This window comes from Fomitopsis serialis (assembly GCF_022376445.1).
Source record: "Fomitopsis serialis strain Sig1Antser10 chromosome Unknown B0H18scaffold_2, whole genome shotgun sequence".
Classification (NCBI taxonomy): Eukaryota; Fungi; Basidiomycota; class Agaricomycetes; order Polyporales; family Fomitopsidaceae; genus Fomitopsis; species Fomitopsis serialis.
In genome coordinates, this window is record NW_025954962.1 from 908,174 (window position 1) to 923,981 (window position 15,808).

Genomic DNA, 15,808 nt, shown 5'->3' on the forward strand with positions numbered 1-15,808 from the left:
TGGTATTTTTCCAAGCACGCCCGCCTGTAACATGCTTCAAACACTCAGCCAGACCTTCATGCGTGCGGCTCATCACCGCCGCCTTTATTCGAAGGGCCTCCGATGAATGATCCCACTCCGAGGCGGTGTGTGGATCGATTAATGTCTCACTGCTAATCTCCGCAACTAGCGGCCTTCAGTGGCATTGTGGCCCCGCACGTTTTGACCCAATTGTCGTTGCCATGGTTTCCCGCCACACCTGGAAGACCACGGTGGCCACTCGTAGACCCAAATCGGTGCACAATGTGAATGGGCGAGCATAAATACGGCTGGTGTCGATTCTCATGACGGCACTGCATTCGGCGCGTCCTCCCGTGTTCCGTGGCTCTGTGCTCGGAAGGTGAACTTATCATGTCGACACCGACTCGAGGCCAAGCTTTCAGCGTTGTCAAGGTCTGCTTCAAGCCGGACATGTCCTACTCTCTCGCTTCCTCCTCCGGGGCGTACCCCAACCGCGCCGTCCGGAACCTCATCAAGGTCGGGAACCCCTATCTCAATGCACCGGAATGCCATCCAGTCCACGGCAAGAAAGATTACAAGGCCGTCTACAGCGCACAAATGTATTCAACCTCAATATTTGGAGAAGATTCCGACTCGGCGCCGATCGATGTGGCCGTCAAGTGGCGACAGGAGCGCTAGGCATCGACATGCTCCTGAAGGAAGTGGGTTTTACGAGAATCCGCTGAAGATGAGCAGGGATCTCGGTGCCCAAGTTCTAGGGTTCTGTGTGGAAGGGTTGACGACGTGGAGGTCGGGTGCTTATTGACGGAGTGGTGTGGCGGCGAGCCTCATCCCGATCTCTGGGAACGAAAGTGAGTGATGCATCCGCTAGTTCCACCGTCTATCGCTGAATACATGTTGTTTGTGCAGTAGGCAGAAACTCTTCGTCGCAGCGCGAATCCACAACGTTCGCGTATGCCACGGCCGCCTATCGGGCGACGACGACCACTACGTCGCGAGCTCGAAGGACAACACCATGCGGATCGTCAATTCTCGCATGCAAGCTTGCACAACTGCCCAGGCGGGACGCCGCTCATGCTCAACCCGACAATTCCGAGGACACCCCGGAGAAGTGCAGCCGCTGCCCAGAGCTGGCGCTGCTCGAAGAAACGTACGGGCCTGACACTGGCATGGATTCGTATCGGGTCCGACAGGCCAACGGGCTCCGGCATAGCAGCTGGCTTGACGGGTGGATGAGCCGTTGAGGACCTGCGATACTTTCTCGACAATTTTCAAGGATTGGGTGGATGCAAACAGGGTCTATCTATGCGCGACTAGCAATCATGATGTACAATACAGTGTATGATACAGGTCCATTCTATATCATTATCCTGCCAGTGAGCGAGGGGGAACTGATACTAAAGCTCGTCATGCCAAACATCCCATCCAAGCTGATGGCCACACCCCTCCATATGCCCTTCCTTCGGTCCGGGCCCGCCAAACATAGCATGGGACACGTCCGTCGTCAACACCCAGCATCTCCGCCTTGTCTTCGCCACTGCCATCTACAGCCTTGGTCTTGATCACAAACGCCCGCTCGTCCTCGACGTCCATCAGTCCCGCAAGTCCGTCTTCGCCGTCGCCGTCCTCCTCATCCGCCTCGTAGTCCGGATCGAACCGCACAATGCGCACGCCGTTCCCCCAGCTCGTCTTTAACCGTGCGCGCACCGCACACAGCTGCGCGATGCCCTCCCCCAGCCCCGCGCGAACTCAGCGCGGATAGTATCGTGCTTATCCGGGCCAACGGACGCAGGCGGGGTGGTTGCGAGGGACCGAAGGGCTGGGAGGGACGGCAAGATGCGGATCCGTTGGTTCGGAGGCGGAGCACCAGGGGGCGCTCCTGCAGGGAGTTTGGGGAGAACAACCGGGTCCTTCGGCGGGCTGTCGCGGAGGGAGATGGTAGCGGTCGCAAGCCCGCGGCGACCACGCCTTGCGCGAGGCGGGGCAGGTGCCTGCTCCTGTACGACCCCCTCACCCACCTGCGCAGCCGCCGCCCGAGCACGAACGGCCTCGATCCAGAGCTTCAGCCGCTTCTCGCGCTCCCTAGCGTACTTCGCGCCCGCCAGTGCCATCATCTTACCGAGGGCGGCCCAGTGGCCGAGCGCCTCCTCGGGGTCTTGTCCATCGGCGACGGCGCGCTGAGAGACGATGTAGCAGCCGTCGAGAACTAGCGAGCGGAGGCGTCCGAAGCGGCCGAGCATGCCCTCGACGTCCGACTCGAGGACGTTGCAGGTGGACATGTCCAACAGCTCAACTCGCGGGAGGGCATTGGGCAGGGCGTAGAGGAAGCGCGCTGCTTGCCGCGCGGGCACGCGTAATCGGAAGTGGCGGAGGCCCTCGAGGAACGGCGAGCAGGCGAGAGTGGACAGGGGGTCAAGTCGGAAGAAGACCAAGGGTTGGGCAAACTTGGTAGGTGCGATCGAAGGCTCCAGTGGATCTTGCACAATGGAGAGCGTAGGGAGGTCCTCTGCGGGCCAGCGGGAGAATGCGAGAAGAGTTGTGTCGAAATATGCTCCCTTGAGGAACTGGTAGTACGTTGCCCGCTGGACGCTGTTTCACCACAAGGTCCGCATTCATTCCCGCCTGGTCTGTGCAAGTTCAAGGAGACTCACTATGGCCTGAACCGCAACGAAATGAACCTCAATCCATGCTTCGGCTTCTGGAACATCTCCTCCAGGTGCTCCGGAGCAAAATTGGGTCCAATGAGAAGTGACATCTCCCTCATACGGTGTAACAGCGCGATCAGGTTGACCACCACATCCGCATCGACGGTCCAGCACTCCAAGGAGAGGTGCCGGACGCGGTCTGCATCTTCAGGGCTCTTGCGGAGACGAGTGTAGAGCCGGATGACTTGGTTACCGTGCGTCAGACGGACATGCTCGAAGACGAGATAGGATGGATAGGAGACCGTGGCGCAGCTCGTGTCAGAGAGAGGACGGTATGCTGCAGATCCCGAGGCGATATGTGCGATAGGATGGCAATATAAAGCTCGGAGGGCAGAGACTCAAGAGCAGCGACCATGTAGAACTAGAGCAAGAGCAATGCTGTCGCCGACTTACAGCAGCATAATAGCTAGGGTCAATCATGATTATTAATCCGCCCGCTGATGTCATATCTAAGCACGGCCCGGGAATGCAGAGGGCGGTGGCTGGCTCAAATCCAGCTGGACTGAGCCATGTTGCAGCACCCGCATGCGCAGATATCGGCTACGGGCATGCAGACAGCCTGCAGCTCGCGACAATGACAAGTGGTCGGTAGCCTCGTGGGGTGTTAGTTCCCCGTTCGAATGGCATTCTTCGATCGAGCGAGTGGGCGCTACACCTTCTCTCACGCCTCGAGCAACCCTCGCAGTCGCAATGAGGCTCACAGTGCCATAAGAACTCGCAACACCATGTCCAGCCTATTATTCTCCACCTTTGAAGTGACCAAACAAGCATTCTACCGCAACCCACTCACATATGCCATCGTGAATCTCAAGCCAATCGTACCAGGCCGTAAGTAGCATCCGCTGTATGCACATGCCCGCGGTACGGAAGGAAGGTCATGTTCATTCGCCTGACAGATGTACTCGTCATTCCGGCACGTCCGGTTCAACGGCTCTCAGAGCTCAACGCGAAGGAGCTCGCTCGTTGATGTACTCCGTAACCACGTTGGCAAGGTGATCCAGAAAGCATACGCGGCGGACGGATTGACCATCGCCTGCCAGGTGAGTGCACGCGCAATATAATGCCGCCTCGTCATGTAATGCACCCTTTCCGTAGGATGGCAAAGCTGCAGGCCAGACGGTGCCGCATGTCCACTTCCACCTCCTGCCCCGCCGACTGCTCGGCGACCGTTTTGCCAACAACGACGACATCTATCCCGCCGTCGAGAAGGCCGAAGGAGGTCTGTCGGAAGAAGTCCAAGCAGTCCAAGCAGCAGAGCCACTGAAGGTCGATGCGGACGAGGATCGCAAGCCGCGGACCACAGAGGAGATGGAGAGGGAAGCTGAGTGGCTGCGAGAAGTGTTCGCAAAGTACAAAGACGAGGAGCTACAGGTGGACTAGGCTGGCAATACATGAGGAGCCCGGAAGCAGTATGTATTAGCGTGCCGTCTAGAGACATTTATGATACAAGAATGAAGGCCCCATTCATAGGTACGATGAAAAGCTATCCGTACAGTCCGGGTATCATCGATAGACACAATGATATCACACTGATGACCACTCATGCCTTCTGGCTTGTGGCCCCCGGGGTGCCAATGGGAGGGTTGCCCGAAGCAGGGGCTGGTGGCGCCACCTCCGGGAACATATCGTCGTCCCAGGTTCCGGGGACGAGAGCAAAGGTGAGTAGCCAAGTGGCGGTGAGAGTCACGCCGTTTCCTGGGGGAATAAATCAATTTGATGCGCTCGACCGTGTGTGAGGCTATATACACGCACCCTTGTCGAATGCTCTGATCGCATCCCAACTCCACGCGACGAACGCGCCGATATAGCCCATGTACGGAATGATGCGCTTAAACAGTGGCATGGCAGGTCGCATCTGGATGGGGATAGCTGCCATTGGTATGTGATCCAGGAGCCACTTGAGAGCGGTTGTCAATAGTGCAGCGCGCTTGGTACTTTCCATACGTTTGTTGTCCAGAACACCCAAAACCGGCGGCGGTAAGTAACTACACCCTACGGTCAGCAGTCGCACACAGTTCCATGCAGAGGAGTACATACATTCTATATCCCCACCACCGAATCTCCAACGAGATCTTGTCCTTCGACGGCACCCATATCCTCCTCTCCGTAGGCTGCTCCGTCGGAAGTCTATGCCCACCGATCCGCATCCCATCCGCCGGCCACATATGCGCCAGACGCTCTCGTAGTGTTTTCTCCTCCTTCGTCTCCGGCTCGTGCTCATGTATGGTCGTCTGGTCGCTGAACATGGAAATCACCTCCGAGCGTGCAATCTCGACCTCCGAGCTGTCGTCGGGCTCGAGCGGCGCGTACAGCATCATACTCGCGCGATCGTCGTCGTCGAAACGTCCTCACTGGAGGTGCAGAGGCCACTCCGTCTGCTGGTCCCGCAGGTGCCTTGCCCTTGTCTGCGGATGACGTAGACCTCGACATACCCGTTGTGGACTTCAGCCGATCCAGCATGTCCCATACGCTCGCGCGGTCCTTCGCCGCGGAGCCGTTCATGACCTGTGGCGAGGTTATGTACGACATGAGTCGTGAATCTGCGATCCAGGCAGGCAGCGGGAGCTTTGGCAGATGCGCGGGATCCGCCTGGCTGGATGGTACAGTCTCCACGGCTGGTGTCTGCGGCTGGGACGGAATAGGTAGGGTCGCGAGTAGCGCTTGAATCTTGCGTGCGAGGTATGAGGGCTCCGGGGCAGGCTCTGAGTCTGCATGCCCGTCTTCTCCTTCAGCTTCTGGGGACTCCTCAGGTACATCCGCAACCGCTTGGGGCTCAGCGGTTGTGGGGGTGGCAAGGAGGTCCTCGCGCTCTATGAGGATGGTTTCCGGCGACCCTGACCGCACTGGCGCATCTGTAGCAACACCGATGTTACCTTCCACCGCTGGTGCATCTGCCTGCGACGTGCTCGAAGATGCAGCATCTGCGGAATCAGTCCAATGCGGGGGAGGAAACTGGGTAGTCCCGTCACTGTTCCTCCTCCCGAGTTGCATGAATCGCTCGAAAGGCGTGAGCTTCGTGTTCGCACGTCTGCGGGTGCTCGACATGTTGCTGGACGATCCGAGGCTCAGAGCGGACGAGATATAACTCAAAGAACGACCAAGCTTGGAGGAGTTTCGCTGCAGTGGACGTTTCGTGTGCGAAGGAGAGGCGCCATTTGTGTCCGCAGGGGAGGCCATGGCGCACGGATCCACATTCTAGTAGCGCACTATGACGAAAGACGTTGGCGATCGCCCTCTTGCACCAGGCAACCGATGTCGGGAAAGCTCAAGAGGAACATACATATGCAATAGCCGATACTCACAATGCCTGCCTAGCTCAATCGGATAGAGCGTCAGACTCTTAGTGAGCCTGAAATGGCAAGCGGAATCTGAAGGCTGCGAGTTCGACCCTCGCGGTGGGCTACTACGTTTTTGTTACGCCGCGTGTGGCCTTCTTGACTCATTTTGTCACAAGCACAGGCATCTCATATATACGGTCGACTCTAGATACTTCTACATATCGCATGCAGTAGCAATGGAAAAAAATATTACATATGAGAATGGAACGAACGTAGCGCAATGCGTGCATACTTAATGCCTGTTCCGTCCGACCAGCAGACCAATCACGAATAGACCGTCACCGCAGTCAATAGCCTTCAATAGCCTTGAATCGCCCAGCCGCCAGCCGAGCAGATCCCTAGGCACACCTCCATTGTGCTCACCTCTTCACAAGGTTCGGGCGAGGGGCCTCGCTCGAAAGCGGACCCATCCCAGTGGTTCGGACAATGGTGCAGTTGCGCCGTCGAGAAATCCACGATGCGCACTCGGCCGTCTTGAGAGTACAGGAAGTGGCCCGCGTCTCGCAACTGGCCGTGCACAATGCCCTCGGCGTGCAAGCGGTAAATCGCTGACATGCGTCGGCGACTAAGGACGGTCAGCGCGCCGTTCGCGATGGGAAGCATATATCTACTCACTTGAGCTCTTCTCGCTTGAGAGAGTATGAGTTGTTGCACCGCTCAAGAACGAGACAGCCTGACACTTCGCCGTCAACCTCTCCGGTGAAGAATCCGTAGCAGCGGGGGACGACATCGCCCTGTAAGTGCTTGAGCTTGCCTTTGTACAGGGCAGCTTCGTAGCGCATCTTCTCCACCCCCAGCGATCCGCGAACCCACTTCACGGCGACCTCGATAGGGTCCGCCCGACTGCGGGCGACGGGCGACTGGTACGTTTCGAGTGTGGCGTGGTAGACCTGGCTGACGTTCAACGCCCCTTGAGTGGGTCCGACGGGCGTAGCGTCTGCGCAGAATTTCCACTTGGAGGCTAGCTTCACGTAGGCGTCCGGAGACTTCTTGGACGGCGAGTGGAGCCGGACTGCAGTAGACTCATCGAAGATAATGTCAAGGGTCGATCCGGCAGTCATGGCGATCGTCCGGGAGGGGGGAGTGGAAGGGGTGAAAGTGGAAAGGATGAAAGGGATGCAAGAGCAAAGCACGGATGTCAATGACGAACAGCGGTGGATACGGAGCCCTTATAACCATGGATACACATGTTGGCCACGCTAGCGTCATTGTCGTCTTTCTTTGGGCACAACTCAAGGCATTATTGGCCTTTCTTCGCATGCGAGTGGCCCATCAAAGGTCAAAGCGTCGACCACGAGTCACAGTGGCTCAAAGACTGGACCACACGCACCTTCCGAAACAATTGCGTAGAAGACACGCGAAAGTTACCATTGCATTGTTGGTCGGTGCCTCTTGCAGACCGAATGGGTTTCCATAGTCTCTCCGCCAGGGCCACTGGCCACAGCCCATTCGCGGTCACGTGGGCGTCCCTTAGGTATCGCCCTGTGCCCACTGGCACGCGTCGACCACAGGTCCGACCGCCACTGCGCACAGGCTGTCCGGGAGATTATGAGTTGGGGTGGCATTGATGTACGACGCATCGATGGGCCTTACTGTACATGGTCCTGCAGTATGATACACCTATAAGTACACGGGCAAATACAAACAACATACCAAGATCCGTTTAGAGCGGCGAGATCATGTTCCTTCACTACAGACCGGTCTTCCATTCCGAATCGACGACCTGAATGCCCCTACGGGAAAGCCTACGCCGCCACTCGACCATCTCCCCTTGTGTCCCCGCTTGTTGCGCATGTAGTGACATGCCTGGCCGGAGCCACCGCACATCGCGTGCCCGCACGATCTTGAGCGCCGGCATCTTCGGCAGCAGCGCCTCTAGCACGCCAGGAACTCCGAGTTAGGGCGAGGAATGGAAAGGATGTGCAGGGGATGATCTGGATCTGTCCTACGAAGGACGAGCATTGGCAGGGGTGTCTCGAGGGAAAGATGCGAGAGGGCGGGGCAGGTTTGGAGAAGAATCGTGGGAGTCGGTAGGAGCACCGTGGGCCAAGTCTTCATCGTGAAGAAGTGAAGCGACACCAGCAGCTGCCCGTGCACACGAATGAAATCCGGGACGAGGGATGCCGGGACGTACGTCTCGTCGTACGGGGTGACCGTCAAGTGGCGCAGGGCGGGAAGATGCGCACGTAGGAGGGCATGCATCAGTGGCGAGTATGGCATCGATAGCATGACGAGCTTGCGCAGATGAAGTAGCTCCAGTGGCTTCGGCGGGCGCAGGCCATCCCACTCTCCTGGTCTGTCGAAGTCGGTCACATCTATCCCTGTGCCGATTATCGTCAGCTCTTCAAGGTTGATGCATCCGCGCACGAGCTCCACCAAATAGTCGTCGGCCTTGTAAACGGTGCACTTCAACCGGAGCCCCTTCAGAACGCGCAAATGTGCGATCTCGCAGCGGCCTCCGAGGGCCAGCGTAGCCCGTCGACTGAGCGTAAGAGAGGGATTGAGCGCGCAATGCCGTAGAAAGGGTAGAAGTGGGAAGAGCGTCATGAGGAGGGTATCCGCGTGCAGCAATTCAGAGGCCAGGCATACGTCTACACCATTAAGGTCTAGATGCTGTACCCATCGGCCAGGCGTTGAATAAGGGATGCGGCGGATGGAGTCCCATTTCTGGTCGCACACATATATGCGGCGGGTGAACTTCTCCAGGGCCGATAAGGAATTGAGGACGATATGTGCATAGAACAGTGGGAGCACTACATCCTGCAACCGTCAAAACATGAGCATCCCTTTATGACGCAAGCAGCGAGGTGCAAGTGAAGGCACAACTCACATGAAGGTCTTTGGATAACACCAGCAATCCCCGCTTCAATCTGTCGCGCAGCACATGCTGTTTCTCCAACTCGTAGTCGTAGTAATCGAATACATAACTAAGTATCTTCGTCCATACTTCTCCTGGTAGGGGTGTCATCTCGCGCCTATGAGGAAGGAGAGGCAGTAGAACGAAACTGCCTGCAGTCCGCGAGAGAGGTCGTGGATGAAGCAGTACGGTGGCCGAAGCCGGACTGCTCGAGGCCATTAGAGCTTGGGGATTAAGAATGTCTGTCGCTGGCGGTGACAAGGAACTAAAGGTGAATGTGTCGCGAAGTCATGACCGGCGAGGACGTGCCAGCCTGAGACTGCCAGTGCCAGAGGATGGCAGCGGTGGTCTCAGTCGGAATCGGTCGTATCGCGAATGCCTTCTTGCATCTTGAATCTTGATGGAGTCACGGCTCCCCGCATGACACATCCACTCTGACTACCGCGTGGCGACGCGGGCATCCTTGCCACAAGCGCGCTCATCCTCTCATCTCGCATTGGTGTATAGATCGAGTACCTGGCAGATGTCGTTGACGTCCTGAGATGTTTTTGCGCCGACTCTGCCAATGAAGCCAATATGCAGTCCAAAGTCTAGTACACCAGATCGCATTATGCTTTGGATCCAAAAAATCACCCATCTCCTCCAAAAACTTGTCATAATCGTCCTTCGGCTTAGATGCAGGAGCTTTGACAGTCGCGTCCGCGCTCTTTGCTTCGAAGACGCTGACAGCCGACCCCAGGTTCTGTTTGAGGGTGCTCATCAAGTCAGGTCGAGCCGCGGCCGGAGCTTCCGGCTCCTCAGAGTCTGCTATCTGTCCCAACGACGGGGCCGCGTTGATCTTCGATGGCGCTCCCACCGCTGCTTTTTTGCGCTTGAGAGCAGCTGGTACGAAGGCCGTGGCTTCTTTCTTGAAATCTCGCAACTGGGGAGCTGCTTCGACTGTTGCCGCAGCTGCAGGCGCAGGAGGCCGACCACCAGTAGACAGGGTAACGCCGCCGGACAGAGGACGTGACTGGCCTGGGAGAGGCGGAGAAGCCTGGTTGGGCTGTACATTCCTCGCCGCACGATGCGACTGGTAAGTCTCGTGTGGAATAGACGACAGAGGGTCCTGCATGGAAGAAGAGGACTGGGCTCGCCGAGGGTAAAATCCAGGAGGAGGCGGCGGCATTTGGGAAAACCCCGGCGGTGGCGGCGGTGGGCCAGGGGGCATCGGAGGAAACGCTGAAGGAAGATAGGGCTGCATTTGAGATGGTATGTGGAGCGGCGGCGACATGTGAGGTCCTCCTGGCGGTGGTGGCGGAAAATACGAAGATGACGGCGGTAATGGGGGAGGGAGAAACCCCTGTGGTAGAGGCGACACTGCTGGCGGGATCCCAGTAGGAGGGGGAGGGACAAGCATTGGTGGGAGAACCGGGAACCCTGGTGGAGGTGGAGGAGACGCGCCGAATACTGGCGGCACAGGTGTAGGGGGCAATGGCGGTGGCGGCGACCCTGTGATGAATGAGTGAAGCGTAGCTGACGACGGCCTGTCCAACTGACCTTGGTCGAGCCCGTCCTTCGATGGCGGAGGGCCCTCAGGCATCGGTATATCATCATCGCTATCTTCCTCGCCGGCACCCGGGGGAGGCCCTTCAGGCATGGCTATGTCGTCATCATCGTCTCCAGCCTGAGTCAGTACGCGAACGTCCACATCAATCTGAACAACCTCACCTGCGCCTTCTTCTGCGTCACTTGCAACTTCGTCTGGTCGGAGTGCTGTAGATCAATTAGCGCATGTCACTTCCATCATTATCGGCGTACTCACGTCTCTCAACATACGGCATTCCAGGAGGCGGAACACCGTATGGATTCATCACAGGATCGTAATAGATACTTCGCTCCGGGTGTCGAGGGATTCCATGCTTGTTGAACAGATTCCTCGTCTGTGGAATGGGTGCTGCATCCGCTTTCTCTTCACCATTGTTATGCGGTTTCCGAGATTTAAAGACGAGCTTCCGATGTTCTGGATGCTCTGCGACATATTCCTCTTTCTTCTTGGTGATCTTCTCTAGTTCAGTCTTGATTTCTGCTAGGCGTGCTCTGTCCGCTGCAGAGGGTTCTGGAGCGGCTTCGATCTTCTCTATTTCATCTTCGAGCTCTGTCCAGAATTGGGTCAAAAGAAGGGGCACCTGCAGAGAGCGCACATACGTACCTATTGTATCCTTCTTGACTAGAGCAAAATCGCGGGCCTTAGCGCGCCCAGCCTTGTTCTACTGCGGTGGCATGGTCAGACGGCGTATGCTGCAGCAATGGCACGGACACTCGCCTTCTTCAGCTCCTTCTTCCGTTGCGCCTTGCCTTGATAGCCGAGATGTGAGGAGAATGCGTGGCTCGACACATGGCATGCAACTCACGAAACGCGTCTGCTGGATTGACGTTCTTTCCTTTTGCCATGGCCGACTGGTGTGGTGAGAAGAGCTCTCAATGGTGAGTGCGGTGGCTGAAGTGCAGCCGCCACCGCGGCGTCGGGCGTCGGGAGCGAGCACGTGCGCCGGGTCTTGAGTCATCGACGGCAAGCGTGCTCTCCCTCAGTGGTGGTTACTTCCCTCTCCCGGGGAGTTCACCACAGCGTCCTACCCCAGAACCCCAGCTCACCGTCTACGACACTGCCCACGACACTGCAGACAGCGAGGACTTCATCGTCTTATCCTGTACGCGTCATGTCTACCCAGCCCCTCAGCAGTACTCCTCCGTCTTCCAAGCCCAAGCGCTCCTCCAAGATGGCCTCTAGCCAGTCGCTGACCCATCTGCTCAACTTCACCCTTCCGCCGAGGCAATCTCATCACAATCAGAGCTTGCCGCGGAGGACTAGGAGGTCTAATGCGCACCCAGCCGTATGGAACAAGGAGAGTGAGTAGACATCTTGCGCCGTTGCCGTGTCGTTCACACTGATAGTGACATCCTTACAGGATTTGTGAATGCTCAGTACCGCTTCGTTATGAATCCCCATGGCGATTACACTGTTCACTTTGCGGATCCGGACATGTACGTCTCATCCTTGCCTTATCAGCGAAAGCGTTAACCGACTCTGTGCAGTTTCTTCCAGTGGCAGGATATCTTGCAGGTCATCGTCCCGCGCACCTCTGCGATTGCTTCTGCTGCTGGCTCAGGAGAGCAAGCTACTCAAGACGAAGGCGTCACAACATGCCCCATCTGCCTCTCGCCCCCTACCGCGCCACGGATGACCAAATGCGGTCATGTACGCCTTCGGTTGCTATCACTCATGCTTTCCCCTGACAGATCTGTCTCATAGGTATTCTGTTTCCCGTGTATTCTGCATTATCTTAATACCGCCGATAATACCAAGTGGGTGCGGTGCCCCATCTGTTTCGACTCTGTCCACGAGAGACAGCTCAAGGCTGTCAAGTGGTTCGACGAGGTGCCGCCGGTCGACGATACAGAGGAACCCTCTGCGCAGGCTTCGTCTTCGTCCTCTAGCGCAGATGATGGCTTGGTCACGACTCCTCGGCCTGGATCGACACTGCGGATGCGATTGATCCAGAGGCCTCAGATCACTACACTGGCTCTTCCTCGCTCGGAGACTTGGCCTTCCGATTTGCTCCCTCCGCACCAAGCCCCCTTCCACTTCCTGCCCGATGTCCTTCCCTTCGCGAAATTCATGCTCGCGACTCCGGCATACCTCATCCAGGATCTGACCAAGGACCTTGATGATCTGGCAACAGAGCGGCGCATGCTGTCTAGCATGGGTGACGAACTCGGTGTAGCCTTCGTGGACGCTGCTGAAGCCAAACTTCGCGTCCAGATTGCGAAGGCGTCCGCACTGGAGACCACACAGCTGCAGGAAGCTGTGGACAGCGCTCTTCACGTCCAGCAACAGATCCGTGATCGTACGAATCTGCACGACAGACGCAGGAGAGACGAACAGGCTCGTGTTCCGCGTCCTGAGCCTGAGGAGATACCTCAGGAGCTGCTCGCTAGTCAGAACGGCGGCTTAATACAGCCAAACATGCCCAAGGCTATGACTCATGCGATACCCTCGTCGCCATCTGTACGCTCTGCGACACCTACTCGCGGTCCTCGGCAGCGTCGGAATCTTAACCCTCCTCCGCCTTCGACATCGACCTACTACTACTACCAGGCAGCAACAGGCATGCCCGTATTCCTCCATCCGCTAGACATCCGCATTCTCTTCTCGCACTTCAACGGGTACGCGGCCTTCCCAGATACCATCTCGGTCCGCGTTGAGTCGTATGCGGAGAGTACGGTCAACGACGATCTGCGCAAGCGGTGCAAGTACCTTGGCCACTTGCCCGAGGGCGCGGACGTGGTCTTCGTCGAGGCGGATCTGGAGGACGTCGTCGGCGCGGAAGGGCTCAAGAATTTCGAGGGCCCGCTTCGCATGCGCCGTGCGCGCGCAAGGAGAAGGGCAAGAAGGACGACAAGGCCCGAGCGCGCGCGGAGGAGCGTGAGAGGGAGAGGCTCGCACAGGCCTGGAGACCGCGGCTCATGGGTCGCCCTGCGTCCTTAGTGCAGCCATCCTCTACTGGACGTCGTGGAAGGCGACGACTTGCGGAGCTACTGGTGAACAACTTGAGACGCAGGTGCAGCAGCCTGCTGGAGCATGGGGAGCGAGGAGTTCGCATCTGCCGCGCAGAGCGGGCCGACGGGACAGCGAGCTCCCTGCGCGCAGCGAGCGAAACGCGGAAGAGGACGAGTGGGATCTCGACGTGGCGTTCCATGAGTTGGAGCAACGTGGTTCGAGAGGCGGTGGGAGGAAGAGAAGCGCGAAGATGGTGGTTCTGGGCGGTGGCGGCGGAGGAGGCGGTGATATAGCTGACATATAAGCATGGATGGACCCCACAGCACATACTCTTTCGCATTTTGTTTCTAGTACGCGCAACCGGTATCGAGGATCAAGTGTATTAACAGTCTTGAGCAATACAACATTCGTACTTTAGATGCACTGACAGCGCGTGCCGTACGTTTCCGCGTTCGAGACTACGACGACCCCAAGATTCCATGCCATCGAAAGAAACTACTCTACAGATCAAGCGCACTGGTGTCAACAGCGAGTTACATAACAGAGGGAAGGGCAATACGAAACAAGCAAAAGGACTACCATCGTTAGATCGTGGACAAGAAACCTCGGGGCCTGCAAGGACGAACGAGATAGACGTAACGCATGGGTAGCATGTCGTGACTGTTCGTAGCAGCAGGGATTGAAGAATAAATAGGTGTCCAAGATTATACTACCTGTAGATAATTTGATGGCGCAACTGAAGACAAAACGTTTCAGATAGCGTAGCGCAACGAGTAGATACCGACTTACTTCCTACAGTACCATCCGACTTTTTCGCTTGCCACCACTTGCCCTGTTTGTCGATGACCTCTAGGATTTCGCCCTTCGTGAACGATATCTCGTTCGGATCGTCAGGGGATGCGTTGTCTACATTCAGGTCAGCGCGTCGTACGACCCAAGTGCCGCTGTACTCACATGATACAGGCCTTCGCCTTGTATAGGATGCCGTCATCCATACTCGCCTCGCCTGCTCCCGGAGTGCCTGGCATGGGAGGACCTCCACCCGATCCTACGCCCATCAAAGGCGAGTTCGCAGACACGCCATGATCGCCTCCGCCCACAGACCCGGGCCCTCCGCCAGCTGGTGTGTTGTTGATGCTACCCGTGCCAGCAATGCTGCGCGGAGGCCCCTCCACGCTTCCTGCATTGAAGCTGTTCCCACTCCCGATAGGTCCCCCGAGACTGCTCGCCATCTTGGTGTCGTAACCGGTTGCCATTCCGCTCGGGGTGGAGCCGAAGCCAGCCTGGTAACCGTTGCCTGCACCCATCGTGTGCATGGACGTTGTCCGTGCTGTTGCTCTACGACGCCGCGACGGAGGCGTGAGGCCGCCTGTCCCAAGGGAGTTGAAGATGTGCAGCATGAGCGAGTCCTCTTCCGACGTGAAGTACAGCACCCAGAGGATGTCGACGATAGCGAGAATGAGCCAGCCAGCGGCCATTGCGTCCAGCGACGCATGTCCTGAGAAGATGCCCTGGTTTACGCCGGTTACGGCAAATACGATGGCTATAGAGCCGAATATGGATATCTGGAAACGGTGCATGGCGATGGAGTCGCTGGCCAGAGTATGGAGGACGCCGAGGATGAGGAATAGCTGGAGGAAGATGGCAAACCATAGTACACCGACGTAACCATGGCCGACTTGGCGATACGGCGCGTCAGCTTTCGCGGCGGCATTCGCACAGACATACATGGAACTCACAGTCAGCGGTTGCTATGGCTTGTGCGATGAAGGCCAAAAACCATCCGACCTAGGTAGTAAAGCAGCCCATTAGCCTTATCCACGATGCGCTCGGGCATGTCACTCACCACAGCGAGGATGGCGGTGAAGAGAAAGAGGTAGTGGGTGAGGATCGGCGTGAAGTCAAGGCCCTCACTCCCGCGAGGCGGCATGTTGACGGCGACGGAGGACAAGCGAGATACGTGCGGGGCACCCTCTGGGGACGAGTTTGGCCTGCGGGTGTGGTACGAGCGCAGCGGAAGGGAAGTCAATCGAGTGGAATGATGGTCTGCTGCCGAACGAGACTGGGTGGACTGCTGCGACTCGCCCGCCGCGACTCGAACACGTTCACGCCGTTTCTCACACTGCGCGTCTTTGCCCCCGGCGTATCGCATCGGGCTCTCCCTCGACCCCTTCCTTTCGCACTCATCTGCCCGGCGCAGCCACGGCCAACGCGGTGTCTGTCTCTATCCCTGCGCAGCCCTGCTCGGTCATGTGTCACACAGAAACCCCTGCGGCGGCAGTCGCCCGTGGGACGCAGTCTAAGCTCGCTGTGACTCGAATATACAAAGCCATCTACAAGGCCAGGCGTGTGATTTGAAGGACTCAGA

The 15,808-nt window shown here is 57.5% G+C and overlaps 8 protein-coding genes and 1 non-coding gene across 9 annotated transcripts; 3 read left to right on the forward strand and 6 right to left on the reverse strand.

Annotated features, from left to right (window-relative positions):
* Positions 1-1,278: 1,278 nt before the first annotated feature.
* On the reverse strand, positions 1,279-3,084 carry B0H18DRAFT_970186 (uncharacterized protein). Its single transcript, XM_048043682.1, has 5 exons — positions 2,977-3,084; positions 2,652-2,917; positions 1,713-2,589; positions 1,495-1,689; positions 1,279-1,460 (listed from the first exon to the last, which is right to left on the reverse strand). Exons 1-5 carry the CDS (start codon positions 3,058-3,060, stop codon positions 1,398-1,400), a joined length of 1,485 nt encoding a protein of 494 aa, XP_047900439.1. The 5' UTR covers positions 3,061-3,084; the 3' UTR covers positions 1,279-1,397.
* A 346-nt stretch (positions 3,085-3,430) lies between these two features.
* B0H18DRAFT_1113202 (HIT-like domain-containing protein) lies at positions 3,431-4,085 on the forward strand (the record flags this gene model as incomplete). Its single annotated transcript, XM_048032913.1, has 3 exons — positions 3,431-3,523; positions 3,602-3,745; positions 3,801-4,085. The coding sequence occupies 3 exons, from the start codon at positions 3,431-3,433 to the stop codon at positions 4,083-4,085; spliced, it is 522 nt and encodes a 173-aa protein (XP_047900440.1).
* A 160-nt stretch (positions 4,086-4,245) lies between these two features.
* Positions 4,246-5,882, reverse strand: B0H18DRAFT_1113203 (uncharacterized protein; the record flags this gene model as incomplete). Its single annotated transcript, XM_048032914.1, has 4 exons — positions 4,246-4,400; positions 4,458-4,690; positions 4,743-4,999; positions 5,058-5,882. The coding sequence occupies 4 exons, from the start codon at positions 5,880-5,882 to the stop codon at positions 4,246-4,248; spliced, it is 1,470 nt and encodes a 489-aa protein (XP_047900441.1).
* A 128-nt stretch (positions 5,883-6,010) lies between these two features.
* Positions 6,011-6,107, forward strand: B0H18DRAFT_t9. Its single transcript has one exon. It is a non-coding gene; the product is annotated as a tRNA-Lys (tRNA).
* A 68-nt stretch (positions 6,108-6,175) lies between these two features.
* Positions 6,176-7,397, reverse strand: B0H18DRAFT_1206218 (uncharacterized protein). The gene is made up of 2 exons (XM_048036164.1): positions 6,659-7,397; positions 6,176-6,608 (listed from the first exon to the last, which is right to left on the reverse strand). Exons 1-2 carry the CDS (start codon positions 7,102-7,104, stop codon positions 6,341-6,343), a joined length of 714 nt encoding a protein of 237 aa, XP_047900442.1. The 5' UTR covers positions 7,105-7,397; the 3' UTR covers positions 6,176-6,340.
* Positions 7,398-7,793: 396 nt separating this feature from the next.
* On the reverse strand, positions 7,794-9,248 carry B0H18DRAFT_194811 (uncharacterized protein). Its single transcript, XM_048037054.1, has 2 exons — positions 8,874-9,248; positions 7,794-8,803 (listed from the first exon to the last, which is right to left on the reverse strand). The coding sequence occupies exons 1-2, from the start codon at positions 9,117-9,119 to the stop codon at positions 7,919-7,921; spliced, it is 1,131 nt and encodes a 376-aa protein (XP_047900443.1). The 5' UTR covers positions 9,120-9,248; the 3' UTR covers positions 7,794-7,918.
* On the reverse strand, positions 9,249-11,373 carry B0H18DRAFT_194819 (uncharacterized protein). Its single transcript, XM_048037055.1, has 6 exons — positions 11,294-11,373; positions 11,206-11,237; positions 11,092-11,149; positions 10,705-11,037; positions 10,611-10,655; positions 9,249-10,559 (listed from the first exon to the last, which is right to left on the reverse strand). The coding sequence occupies exons 1-6, from the start codon at positions 11,331-11,333 to the stop codon at positions 9,379-9,381; spliced, it is 1,689 nt and encodes a 562-aa protein (XP_047900444.1). The 5' UTR covers positions 11,334-11,373; the 3' UTR covers positions 9,249-9,378.
* A 102-nt stretch (positions 11,374-11,475) lies between these two features.
* Positions 11,476-13,744, forward strand: B0H18DRAFT_1091569 (uncharacterized protein; the record flags this gene model as incomplete). Its single annotated transcript, XM_048032298.1, has 6 exons — positions 11,476-11,789; positions 11,849-11,924; positions 11,976-12,138; positions 12,193-13,306; positions 13,351-13,481; positions 13,502-13,744. Exons 1-6 carry the CDS (start codon positions 11,600-11,602, stop codon positions 13,742-13,744), a joined length of 1,917 nt encoding a protein of 638 aa, XP_047900445.1. The 5' UTR covers positions 11,476-11,599.
* Positions 13,745-13,847: 103 nt separating this feature from the next.
* B0H18DRAFT_1206221 (uncharacterized protein) lies at positions 13,848-15,525 on the reverse strand. The gene is made up of 5 exons (XM_048036165.1): positions 15,287-15,525; positions 15,180-15,228; positions 14,402-15,118; positions 14,230-14,346; positions 13,848-14,176 (listed from the first exon to the last, which is right to left on the reverse strand). The coding sequence occupies exons 1-5, from the start codon at positions 15,368-15,370 to the stop codon at positions 14,145-14,147; spliced, it is 999 nt and encodes a 332-aa protein (XP_047900446.1). The 5' UTR covers positions 15,371-15,525; the 3' UTR covers positions 13,848-14,144.
* Between the last annotated feature and the right edge of the window lie 283 nt (positions 15,526-15,808).

Excerpts from the sequence above, each read along its gene's own strand:
- B0H18DRAFT_194811 (XM_048037054.1), bottom strand. The coding sequence starts at position 9,119 with ATGGCCTCGAGCAGTCCGGCTTCGGCCACCGTACTGCTTCATCCACGA. Across the intron at positions 8,804-8,873 it reads TGTTATCCAAAGACCTTCAT|GATGTAGTGCTCCCACTGTT; the intron begins GTGAGTTGTGCC and ends TGACGGTTGCAG.
- B0H18DRAFT_1206218 (XM_048036164.1), bottom strand. The coding sequence starts at position 7,104 with ATGACTGCCGGATCGACCCTTGACATTATCTTCGATGAGTCTACTGCA. Across the intron at positions 6,609-6,658 it reads CTCAAGCGAGAAGAGCTCAA|TCGCCGACGCATGTCAGCGA; the intron begins GTGAGTAGATAT and ends GACCGTCCTTAG.
- B0H18DRAFT_1206221 (XM_048036165.1), bottom strand. The coding sequence starts at position 15,370 with ATGCCGCCTCGCGGGAGTGAGGGCCTTGACTTCACGCCGATCCTCACC. Across the intron at positions 15,229-15,286 it reads TCACCGCCATCCTCGCTGTG|GTCGGATGGTTTTTGGCCTT; the intron begins GTGAGTGACATG and ends TTTACTACCTAG. Across the intron at positions 14,347-14,401 it reads CCTATACAAGGCGAAGGCCT|ACAACGCATCCCCTGACGAT; the intron begins GTATCATGTGAG and ends ACCTGAATGTAG.
- B0H18DRAFT_194819 (XM_048037055.1), bottom strand. The coding sequence starts at position 11,333 with ATGGCAAAAGGAAAGAACGTCAATCCAGCAGACGCGTTTC. Across the intron at positions 11,150-11,205 it reads GGAAGAAGGAGCTGAAGAAG|AACAAGGCTGGGCGCGCTAA; the intron begins GCGAGTGTCCGT and ends CCACCGCAGTAG. Across the intron at positions 10,560-10,610 it reads TGACGCAGAAGAAGGCGCAG|ACGATGATGACGACATAGCC; the intron begins GTGAGGTTGTTC and ends CTCAGGCTGGAG.
- B0H18DRAFT_970186 (XM_048043682.1), bottom strand. The coding sequence starts at position 3,060 with ATGGTCGCTGCTCTTGAGTCTCTGCCCTCCGAGCTTTATATTGCCATC. Across the intron at positions 2,918-2,976 it reads CTCGGGATCTGCAGCATACC|CATGTCCGTCTGACGCACGG; the intron begins GTCCTCTCTCTG and ends CTCGTCTTCGAG. Across the intron at positions 1,461-1,494 it reads TGGGTGTTGACGACGGACGT|GAAGGGCATATGGAGGGGTG; the intron begins GTCCCATGCTAT and ends CCCGGACCGAAG.